At 40.3% G+C, this 12873-nt stretch overlaps 1 protein-coding gene across 6 annotated transcripts in view; it reads right to left on the reverse strand.

Moving 5' to 3' along the window:
- psd3l (pleckstrin and Sec7 domain containing 3, like) overlaps positions 1-12873 on the reverse strand; it is a 152220-nt gene that overhangs the window by 138535 nt on the left and 812 nt on the right. For 2 of the 6 annotated variants that reach the window (XM_014144526.3, XM_014144518.3), the window contains exon 1: positions 12668-12873. This exon is cut by the window's right edge. In XM_014144526.3, coding sequence (XP_014000001.3) covers positions 12668-12873 — 206 coding nt within the window. Of the gene's footprint in view, positions 1-6971; positions 7277-7456; positions 7583-12667 lie in introns of those variants that run through there. The other 4 variants (XM_014144536.3, XM_045693597.2, XM_014144552.3 and 1 more) reach the window with 3 other exon arrangements.

Below are 12873 nucleotides of genomic sequence, written 5' to 3' on the forward strand. Positions count from 1 at the left end.
AAAACATTTCATTAGCCAACATTCCCAACAGCCATACAATTAACAGGCCTAGTTCTGCTAGAGTTTACAACAGTGATTGCATGACGTTCATTCAGGATGACTCAACAGGAGAAAGGCACTCTGATTCAATGAAATCCACATTTGAAACCATTCCAAAGCTTAGTGCCACGACCATTACAAGAATTAAGCTCTGCGGATCAAATGACAGGCAACTAAAACTGTAATTACTCCAGCATCCATCAACGAGCACAAAAGGGGAAGAGTGGGAAAACACTATAGATGGGCCACAAAAACACAGTGAGACCATTACTGAGAAATACTCAATAATAGCCTACACTAGCAGGCTAATATGAACACCAGCTTAATCTGAATGATTGATTACAATTCCTACATAGACTAAATAGCAACTTCCAAAGTAAAATTACCTTGTAAATTACATTCCAATCTAAATTGAGAGGTTAAATTGTAGAAGGAACTATGAAGCGAACTTAGCTCTCTGTGGGAAAGCTGTTGTTGCCATGGCTGCCAATGTGAGACGTGAGAATGCAGACCCTTTTTTTTTTACCAGAAATTAGTTTTTATGGTTGCGCCGCCCCCCCCCAACTCTCTTATAATTAGACCTTGCTTAAATGGACAATTGATAGGCCAATATTGAAGACTCAGTGCCCACACAAACTAAAAAGGTATCATGTTGACTGCAATAACAGAATTTATGCTATTCAAATGAGGTGGTTGGTTAGACAGAGACCATCTTTTGGAACTGTTCTGACATTCATGAGAACTGTTGTGTTGATCAAGGTGAACAAAGCCTAGAAAATTAACAAAATTCCATCATTTTGTGAAAGACAAGTCACTATGGGAGTGTTTTTCACAGAAAACATTTCGTACAGCAACAACAAACAAAAAAACTCTGGTTAGCCTAGACAGGCTACTCCACTAAATCTGCCCAGATGGACTAAATTATTTCGCTTAGCAACAGCTGGGAATCTCATTGGAGGGTGAAGGCCACATCATAATTCACTAGTTTGTTTAATGCTTCGGGTAATTAATAGAGTTGACTTCCACATAGTCTTGGGAGGTGAGCTGTCAATCAGCTTTCCATTAAAAAGGTCACGATGATCTCTGTCTATATTCCAAATGGCACACTATTCCCTATCTAGTAAACTACTTTTGACCTTTTGACCTCATACATTGGGTCCTGGTCAGAAGTAGTGCACTATATGGGAATATGGGTCCTGGTCAAAAGTAGTGCACTAGATAGGGAATAAGGTGCCATTTGGGACATTGCCTTAGTCTATTCTTTACACTCCAGAGAGGCACCATAACTCGGCACATTGTCCTTTCCCTCAGGAGCCAGAGCAGTGTCACATCAAGGTCCTAGAAAACACTGGAGCTCAAGAACTCGAGCTAAGAGTCATACTCCAGAGAGTTCAGAAATCCACAGCCTGTGCTAAAGTAAAGTCACTCTCTGGTAAGGGCAATTCCATGGTAACAGAATTACACTGAGACCTAGATTTTTCACAAAAAATGTTGACCAAACAAAAACTATTGATTTTCAAAGTTTGGTAAAATAATTACAGTAAAATCTCAGTTTTATTGTTACCATACATTTTAGTCATTTAGCAGACGCTCTTCTCCAGAGCGACTTACAGTAGTGAATGCATACATTTTTTTTTGTACTGGCCCCCCGTGGGAATTGAACCCACAACCCTGGCGTTGCAAACACCATGCTCTACCAACTGAGCCACAAGGAAGGCACAAGGAAGGTTACCAAACTCTGTATCTGCACAGTAGTCCTTGTGCATAGAGTTCTGTGTTTTGTTAAACTTTGAAATCAATGTTTTTGTTTGGTATAGATTTTAAAGTAAAAAATCTGAAGAACTGTGCAGATATAAAGTTTGGTAACAATAAAATGGAGGGAGATTTTATCTTAATACTGTTACCAAACTTTGCAGTCATTTTTGAAATATTTTTTTTTAAATCAAATGTTTTTTGTTCGACATACATTTTAAACTGAGAATTTTAAAGTGAGTCTCAGCCTAATTCCGTTTACTTGGAATTGCCCGTAACCAATCTGGCACTGTTTCGTCCTCAAAAGGCATCAAAATACATTTGAAAAGAGAACATCTAAACTAGATCCACATCTGAGCTTAAATTTCTTATTTTACCTTTATTTAACCAGGTAGGCCAGTCGAGAACAAGTTCTCATTTACAACTGCAACCTGGCCAAGATAAAGCAAAGCAGTGCGATAAAAACAACAACACAGAGTTACACATGGAGTAAACAAACGTACAGTCAATAACACAATAGAAGAAGTCTATGTACAGTGAATGACCTGCCTATGACCTGCCTAAATCTGATGGAAATGAATGACAAAAGATCAGTGTGATTCAGGATAATAAAACATTGCAATTCCATCACAATGTTTTGGGGAATTAGTCAAATGAAACAGTTTGTGTTTGATAAAATGTGGAAAGGGGTTTCCCATTTTTTGGTTCAAATTTGCCTAATCCCAAATCACAAGACAGGACATTAGAGTGTAGGATTTATGGCATTTTGCTAGCTCAATATCTGAGCCAAACTTACATCGGTGTAAAAATAATAGCGGTACATCTCAAACAGGATATCATTACTTTGACTGTGAAAGATGTGCTCGGCTGTAGCACAGAAAACGTTGGGCTTTTCTTTTCAAGGACTTGCAGACTGACAAGTTTCTGGGGGACTTCCACACCCTACCCAGTCCACAAACAAACATCTTATTCCAAACTATCAAAAAAAATGCTTCTTGACATTATTACCAAGGTTATCAAATGGTACACTAACTCACTCAAACTGACTGAGGAACAGTTGTTGAATAATGGTGTAACTGTTCTACTGTACTGATAAGGACAGAGAAAGACCAACCATATCTAGGTGAACGCAAAAATACAGAAAGCTAAATAAGTGAAAATAGATTGGCCTACCTGCATCTCCTGAATTTGAGAAGCTCCTCTTAGTCAATGAAAAGGTTTTCAACCCTCTTAACTTCTGTCATACCGTGTGTAGAGCTCAGGGATAGTGTTCGGAGGACAACCCGAGCATTCTAAAGCTGTTGTAACTTTGACAGTACACACATATAGAGCAAGTCTTGGCTACTAGAGTAGTAAACACGTCACAAACAATACAGCCTGTGTGCATTTTATGGTTAGTGAGTATTAGTCAATCCAAAGGCTGTGGGACGACCGTGCTCCGATCCATCTAGGGTCGGAAAATGTTTTTGGAGGTTCAAAGAAAATGAAAAAGTGCAGATGGCTCGGAACACGCAGCTGCACAGTTGGTTCGCTGCATTTGGAGCGCCTAACCTACAGGTCAGCTTTTCCGTTATGACACAGGCACGGCCCACATAGACTCCTAGAGAACTTTAACTCTCTAAAGCGAGAGTAATGTCCCAGACAATATCAAGCCAGGACAGCATAGGCTAAAGGTGAAGAAAATCTGCTTTTGAGAAGTTGCATGAGATGACATGCTACTCAAATGAACACACTGACCAATCCTCAGTCATTCGAGGGTGATGACAAAATAATTTTCCACTGTCATTTTTACAATGCCATAATAAGGCTGGGCCACATTGGCACTGCCATGGGCAAACATTCCAGATTAAAGCTGAGCAGCATGTCTATCTGTGATCTGTTGTGGCTGTGTTTCTGTGTCACTTTGTAATGGAGGAGGTGCAAAAGTACTAATTATTACAGAGCTAATGTGTGTGTTTACAACCTGGTCCTGTGAGTGTATGAAATGGTACATAGTAAGTACACCATTGGACTGAAGACTTAGAAGAGAGTAATACAAGTAACAACAAGAAATGGAGGCAAAATATGCTTTTATCAAAGCAAAATATGTTAGGCTTATTATTTCAGACCAGTAATGTCATATGCCTAAATATGCTCATCTAGCCTACTTTGAGTACAATCAGTTTTTTGGTATTTCTCTCTGTTCTGTTTGTAAACAGGCTTTGTAAATCTGTAGTGCCTGTAGTGTCTGCCATAAATTACAACTTAAGTGAATCTCATGTATCTTCCGGTATAATCCGCTTTTGGATCTTTCATGAGCATTTGATAAATAGGACAAAAGAGCTTCCTTTAGTGCAGCTTCTTGCCAAATCTCTTATTTATATCAGGTGCCAGACACATCAGTCACTTGACACAGGGCTTTATACCTGCACTCTCTTCAGCGAAGTGCTTTTAAACTGAGTTTAAAAATCCAATACATTTGACCCAAAGATGTAGGCCTATAACATGCATATAAATGGGGTTGGTGATGCAGTTGTATTCCTTTACGGATCACTGGATGTTAGTTAGTGGGATTGTCATATGACCTATCAGTCAAACAGGATAGACTGGATATGAACCCTGAAGGGTAATACCATTTAAGAGGTAGTAATAACATCTGTTAATGAGGTGAAATGGGGGCTTCCATGTAGGGCACTACTTATAGGAAGAAGCAGACTCCTTATAGGGAGGGAGCTTGTGAATTAGACATGATCTAGTTAGTGCGGCGCTCTGCAAGGGCAAGACTGCTTTTACATTTCCTTATCACATTTCTGTTCCGGAAAAGTCCTGTTACAGGATTTCAATAACAACGATTGTGAATCTGGAGACCTTTGATACGATAGAATAGATAGGCTAGTGAATTACATTTGCCAAAGCATAATGAGGGGGAAAAAAACACCAGAAAGATTCCAAACCCTTTTAAATGATGTACCAAATCAAGTCATGTTTTGCTAAAAGACCTGATTTTTGGAGGTTTGCAATGCATGCACACTTTATTAATGGAAAACAGAACCCCATCTGTCATTGGGTTTAGCTTGACTCATGGAAGTAAAAGAAGGTCTGTCCAAGACACAAAACTCTCACTATTCACATCAGCCGAGGAGAAAACTATTCCTTGTTTGCCTGTAAAAAAAAAAAAAAGACAAGAGTGTTTGCCCAAAATCTGTGCTACATGGGTTATGGGAGAAGGATCTGGGTTAGGAGGCAATTCTAATAGAAATGAGCTAAAGAGCAGGTTAGCAGTGGGGAAGTCTGAAATGAAAGCAATAATGATCTGATATGCTTGCTGATTTTAACTCACCTGATAACAAGAGAAATGTAGAATCATTTAAATGATTATTTGATGTTGATCAAGCCACTTTTTATGATAGCCTTACTCCTGGACAAAGACTAGCCAAGTCCCAGTCAGGCCCTTTTGGCTCTTAGCATAATGCTTTGTTTCTGTCTCTCCCCTAAGGAAACAATGCATCCTTCACAGCTGTCAGGCCAGTCAACACCATATGCAGCCACTCCCATGTCAGACCGGGCCAAGTGTCAGGTGAACAGAGGGGAGACAGAATCCCAGACAAACACGGAACACCTACCAGAGGTGGCAGGAATCTCTCTTGAGTGTAAGCGGGGAACACCCTAAATAGCCTAAGTCTTCATTAACATTTTCTGGAACAGTGAAGGAAGTGTGCCCTTAATGACAGGTTGCAGGCATTCCTATTACTCACAGGACAGACTTCTGTCCCATCCTGACTCAGGTCCATTGAGGGCATATGTAGCAATACAATAAAGACTGTCTTTCAGAACTGTGCTATGATGTGGTAAAACCAGATCATCCACATAAGTAGTAAAAATACTTAGGAGGGAAATCGTCTCTGACAGCCAGTTAAGGGACTGTGAGATGCATGCATCAATACATCTCTAATGTTCTGTCATACATAGGCCCAGTGGATAAACTGCACCGTGCATGGGACGAACTGTAAGATGTGTCTTGGACAATAGGTAACTTACTGAGCCCCTTGAATTTAACCATGTGATCTGTCTTCTCACTAAGGTAAATTTATGACAAATCCTGACTGTGTAAAAAAGCAAGAGAAAATAACACTGCCGATTTTTCAATCCGGTACTTAGTCAATCAAACAGTTTACGAATGAAGCCATTGCTGCTTAATGCACTGCTCTCTTGGCAATTCATTTTACAATGCCAGTAAGATTGCTGGGCCACTCCAAGCCTTCCCAAATACATTAACATAATCACATCCAAACAGAGCACAACTGTACAAAGTGAAGAATTAGTTCAGGCAGACCCCGCTGACTTCTAGCTAAAGCTCCTGAAATTGAAGAGCGAATGAGGGGAAAATACTGAAGTGGAAACATTTGCTGAGGGGAAAACACTGTTGGGGCTCTACCCCAGATTTGAATCGGATCCAAGGATTAATCCAAGCAAGCACAGCCAATTTAAATTTCATATTATAGGAGCATCCTTGTTATGTTAAACCCCTTGGCTAGTTGAATCTACCTTCAAAATAATGTTACAATGACTACAGTGTTGAAAACTGAACTGGCAACTCAGTTACTGTAAATAAAGTAGCTACTAGGCTTACCGTAAAAATGTTTAATTTCACAAAATTTACAAAAATAAAGAGCAAGTTGCTATGATTTAGTGAAGAGTGCAAACTAGGCTTTGATTATGAATTACAGCAACAAAATCTAGCCTCTTCAATGGATAAAAATGTAAAGTGCTGGCTAACTAGCTAACAGTTAGACTATAACATTAGATCATGGTGTATTGAAGGGTCTGGCTGACAACAAAGAGCTTCCAGCTTCCAGCACCACAGCAAGCCACAATTTCAAAATCTCTTGGCTATCGTTACATACTCTTACTGGTATAACGTTAGGTGGCAAACAAGACTTTTGGCAAAATTGTATTTTTTATATATATATATATATATATTTGTCACTATGCTTGCTATGGTGTGATATGACAGATAAATAGCATCATGCTATCAACTGCCAGGGACAACAGCTAACAGTGGCAATCACAGTTGACAATGTGCTAGCCAACAAACCAAATGACCGTTATATTCTGAGCTGGCTAGCTAACTAGCTAAAAACAAACAAGACATTATGGAATTAATTTTAGCTAGTTTACCGTTACTGCTATAAGCACCTTACCCCATCATCACTCTCGTCCATATCCCAAATGTTTTGTGATCACTCTTCGCGAAGGAGCTGGCAAGCTGTTCTGACAGTTGTTCACTTCAGATCCCTTGGCTGACTGAAAACACCCCCCACCATTTCTCAGTATGTAAAACTAGCCAATATTGACTTTTACTACAAACGCATCAAACAGTTCTCTCCTCCGAAGAAAGCTGACCCATTTCCCTAACATGCAGGACATGGTTTGCACCAGTCGTAACGTGTACTTTCATCCCTGAATCCAAGCAGCAGACTCGTCTGGCTGGGAATGGATGACTGGAGGCGTGACAGAATCCTATGGAAGTAGAAACCCTACGAGCTACTGTACTGTAGCTAGCTAGCCAGAGAGCTAACCACGAATTCCACTTCAGCCAGCTCCAGCATCCTTCTGAATCCAATAACCAGACATTGTTGACTCGAAAACTTTCTTCTTGACGTAGTTAACAATGCATTTTACTTACCAACGATTGATTTATTCCATCTGTGTGCAAAGCATTTTCTTGATCCGCCGTCCTACTCCCGCTTCCTATCTGCTACACTTTGCCCTCGGTGTTTATCTATTGACTTTTGTTACGCTTTCCAGCCTTCCCCTCAAACATCGTGACACTTGGTACATTCCCATCTAAAAGCGCTTCCTAGTTCATACTATTCCTGATCAAACAAGGGTAGATTATCCTGTGGCAGATACAGGACATCGAGAAAGGAAAATAATGAAGCTCTTATCCAAAGATTCCACTGACTGGCAGCATGAACTATCTATCCATCATAAATGTGCAATAATTTTAGAATACAGAATTTCGGTCATGCATGCTTTATTTATGCAGGCTACCTTGTGATTATGAAAGTTGTATTGTTTTCCCCGTGATGATAGGCTATCATGACTATGGCTAAACAATTATCTTGAGCCATTCTGCTAATTCAGAAATTCTGAGACGACAATTTCCCCTCATTCATGAGAAACGACTTAAATTTGGTTTAAGCAGTGTTGCCAATCGCCAGGCGTGTCTGTACAGCATGACTATAAATTGTGCCTTCCTGTATATTCTATTCTACTGAGACATTTACTTTATGTTCGTATTCTTATATTTAATTATTTCTTATTGTTGTTGCATTGTCTAGAAGGAACCTCCATGTAAGCATTTCATTGGACAGTACCATGTACATCCACTAAAACAATTTGAAAGTAATCCATATTTCACACGTTTTACAAAAGCCTGAAAATCTCAACCCCAAAATAACCTGATTGTACAGATAAAAAACACATCCAATCAAGACATGCGGTTGAAATGCGGTATGTACAAAATGGAAAGAGAAAATAAAAACACAGCCCATGATACAGCTCAGATGATGATTGATAAGAAATGTGTGGTACAAAATGAATAGAGTTAGTGCAAAGCTCCATGTGGCAGTCTGCCTACACATGCAGGTTTTATGTTCTGTGGCATGTTCATTTATTTGATACAGAACTTTTTCACCACTCCCTTCTATTACTGGTGTCTAGGGGCACAGGCAGACTAAACACCATTATTATGTATATCTTTCAACAATGTCTGTATTTTTACATCACCACATGTAATCCTTAAATAGACATTTACTGCAAAGTGTTAAGATTTCCCAAACATTAGGACAGAAAACCAGCTACGGGATGGGTGGCACAGATGTGCACAAGCCTACAGAAATGGGGATTATGATTTTGCTGTTTTAAGCAAGAACATAAGTGGAAAGAACCAGTTTTTCCTGTCTGATTCTTAAAGGAAACAAATACTTTGTAGCATAATTTCCTGGATGGTCAGGGCCGGGTTCAGGTTTAAACTTGTGCTTAGGGCCCCTGGGCGGTAAGGGCCCCCCAACCCAAATTAATATTTAGTAGAACACACTAGATCCAATTTCAAAATTTGGTTGTGCACCCCTCCCCCCTGGAACGCTGCTGCTACTCTCTGTTATCATCTATGCACTTTAATAACTCTACCTACATGTACATATTACCTCAATTACCTCGACACCGGTGCCCCCGCACATTGACTCTGTACCGGTACCCCCCTGTATATAGCCCCGCTATTGTTATTTACTGCTGCTCTTTAATAATTTGTTATTCTTATCTTCTACTTTTTTTTGTATTTTCTTAAAACTACATTGTTGGTTAAGGGCTTGTCAGTAAGCATTTCACTGTAAGGTCTACACCTGTTGTATTCGGCGCATGTGACAAATAAGATTTGATTTGATATCGAGATGTCATATTGATTAGTCTACATTTAATAAGATACTGTAGGTAAATAAAGCAATACATTTAGCGAGAGACTGCTAGACTTTAGAAAATTCTAATTCATCTGCATAAATATAGATTTTTATAGGCATTTATATAAATATAGACGTGTTTCTCATTGCAAATGCATGGATATTTAGATCACAGACTGCCATATCTGATCAGAGTGTTAAGAGTTGAAAAGACATTGTTAGTCATATATTTGACAGCGCAGCATTCATTTGCGGGATTCGTGGAATAATATTGTTTAATCCTCTCTGTAAATATTTCATAAAGCATGGCAGATAAAGCGGTATTCCTATTTTCCAGTACAATATTTGAAAATCCAACACTAGGGGGTGATCCAATTCCAGGGTGAGCCATTCACCCACACCCCCCTCACCTCAATCTTATTTTGATGGTTTCCCCATAATAATACTATGGCATCCCAATGGTGTCAAAGACGACCATGGCCTGTACACACAGCGCAAATCATAACGAATAAGAGGGCCGACCTGATCCCAGATCAGCACTCCTACTCTGAGACACTTTGTGAAAACAGACCGCGATATTCAGTTTACCACAGTAGCACGGAGAGGCCTACAAGAATAAGTGGAGTTAGATTTATTTACAGAGGGTTAAGGTTAGACAGAGGATACTGGTGGGCTTAACCCACCTAAATACTAATAATCTCATTACTTCATTAGTGTGGACACAGACAACCAGGAGATGTGTGTGAAATCTGTCTCTTTAGTAATTACACCGTAATGACACTGCAGAACTGTTTGTTACAAATACCAATTTCAAGAGGCTAAAATACAGGACTGCTCCATGGGCTGTTTGTGATTATTTTCCAGAGGACTTCAGAGACCGGTGGGTTATCTCTTGAAAAGATGATATGTCTTTCTCGGCCATTTAGCCTGAGGAATGACAGACAAGCCCCGGATATGGGTGGCGAGCTATAGAGAGTATTATTCCTCTTACGTTGTCGTGACTCATGTCTCATGGAAGTTGATTGGCTGGTTTTATGTCTACACTACCAAGTGCACTTTAACATCTCAAATCTACTTTTTATTTGTCCCTGGATGGTTAGTTTAATCTACTGTACATTAGGGCCCTGGCTGGTTAGTTTAATCTACTGTACATTAGGGCTCTGGCTGGTTTGGTTAGTTTAATCTACTGTACATTAGGGCCCTGGATGGTTAGTTTAATCTACTGTACATTAGGGCCCTGGCTGGTTAGTTTAATCTACTGTACATTAGGGCCCTGGCTGGTTAGTTTAATCTACTGTACATTAGGGCTCTGGCTGGTTTGGTTAGTTTAATCTACTGTACATTAGGGCCCTGGCTGGTTAGTTTAATCTACTGTACATTAGGGCCCTGGCTGGTTAGTTTAATCTACTGTACATTAGGGCCCTGGCTGGTTAGTTTAATCTACTGTACATTAGGGCCCTGGATGGTTTGGTTAGTTTAATCTACTGTACATTAGGGCCCTGGATGGTTAGTTTAATCTACTGTACATTAGGGCTCTGGCTGGTTTGGTTAGTTTGATCTACTGTACATTAGGGCCCTGGCTGGTTAGTTTAATCTACTGTACATTAGGGCCCTGGCTGGTTAGTTTAATCTACTGTACATTAGGGCCCTGGCTGGTTAGTTTAATCTACTGTACATTAGGGCCCTGGATGGTTAGTTTAATCTACTGTACATTAGGGCCCTGGCTGGTTAGTTTAATCTACTGTACATTAGGGCCCTGGCTGGTTAGTTTAATCTACTGTACATTAGGGCCCTGGATGTTTAGTTTAATCTACTGTACATTAGGGCCCTGGCTGGTTAGTTTAATCTACTGTACATTAGGGCCCTGGCTGGTTAGTTTAATCTACTGTACATTAGGGCCCTGGCTGGTTAGTTTAATCTACTGTACATTAGGGCCCTGGCTGGTTAGTTTAATCTACTGTACATTAGGGCTCTGGCTGGTTTGGTTAGTTTAATCTACTGTACATTAGGGCCCTGGATGGTTAGTTTAATCTACTGTACATTAGGGCTCTGGCTGGTTTGGTTAGTTTAATCTACTGTACATTAGGGCCCTGGCTGGTTAGTTTAATCTACTGTACATTAGGGCCCTGGCTGGTTAGTTTAATCTACTGTACATTAGGGCCCTGGCTGGTTAGTTTAATCTACTGTACATTAGGGCCCTGGCTGGTTAGTTTAATCTACTGTACATTAGGGCCCTGGCTGGTTAGTTTAATCTACTGTACATTAGGGCCCTGGCTGGTTAGTTTAATCTACTGTACATTAGGGCCCTGGCTGGTTAGTTTAATCTACTGTACATTAGGGCTCTGGCTGGTTTGGTTAGTTTGATCTACTGTACATTAGGGCCCTGGATGTTTAGTTTAATCTACTGTACATTAGGGCCCTGGCTGGTTAGTTTAATCTACTGTACATTAGGGCCCTGGATGGTTAGTTTGATCTACTGTACATTAGGGCCCTGGCTGGTTAGTTTAATCTACTGTACATTAGGGCTCTGGCTGGTTTGGTTAGTTTAATCTACTGTACATTAGGGCCCTGGCTGGTTAGTTTAATCTACTGTACATTAGGGCTCTGGCTGGTTAGTTTAATCTACTGTACATTAGGGCCCTGGCTGGTTAGTTTAATCTACTGTACATTAGGGCCCTGGCTGGTTAGTTTAATCTACTGTACATTAGGGCCCTGGATGGTTAGTTTAATCTACTGTACATTAGGGCCCTGGCTGGTTAGTTTAATCTACTGTACATTAGGGCCCTGGATGGTTAGTTTAATCTACTGTACATTAGGGCTCTGGCTGGTTTGGTTAGTTTGATCTACTGTACATTAGGGCCCTGGCTGGTTAGTTTAATCTACTGTACATTAGGGCCCTGGATGGTTTGGTTAGTTTAATCTACTGTACATTAGGGCCCTGGCTGGTTAGTTTAATCTACTGTACATTAGGGCTCTGGCTGGTTTGGTTAGTTTGATCTACTGTACATTAGGGCCCTGGATGGTTAGTTTAATCCACTGTACATTAGGGCCCTGGATGTTTAGTTTAATCTACTGTACATTAGGGCCCTGGATGCTTAGTTTAATCTACTGTACATTAGGGGCCTGGATGGTTAGTTTAATCTACTGTACATTAGGGCACTGGCTGGTTAGTTTTGGTATAATCCCAGTGCTCAAAATCACAAATGCTCTTCTTGGGAATTATCAATGTAATGTTGATCGCAAAAATCACATAATTATGTAGTAGCCTAAGGACACAAATGCAAACAGTATACTGTACTGTAATTACAGAACAATCAAGGATGTGAAGCCACAACATCTCATCAAGTCATCAAATGTACATGCAACTGGACCATCCATCAGATACACTTTCAGTAGCAGCACATCTCTGCACACACAGAACCAAAACAGCAACTCACCTTCTGAGCTGGAACAGGCTTTATCATGGAGGGACGAGCAGCACTGATCACAGAGGATGGAGCAGCAACTGTTGAGACTGTGGGTTTTGACATAGCTGAGCTCACCACAGAAGGCTCTGAAGAAGAAGCCGGTGAGGTCACAACACTGGGTTGAGTGACAGCTATAGACGTGGAGAGACTCCTTGTCACTGCATTCCTGTACGTAT

This window comes from Salmo salar, chromosome 01 (assembly GCF_965601325.2).
Source record: "Salmo salar chromosome 01, fSalSal1, whole genome shotgun sequence".
In the NCBI taxonomy this organism is placed as follows: domain Eukaryota; kingdom Metazoa; phylum Chordata; class Actinopteri; order Salmoniformes; family Salmonidae; genus Salmo; species Salmo salar.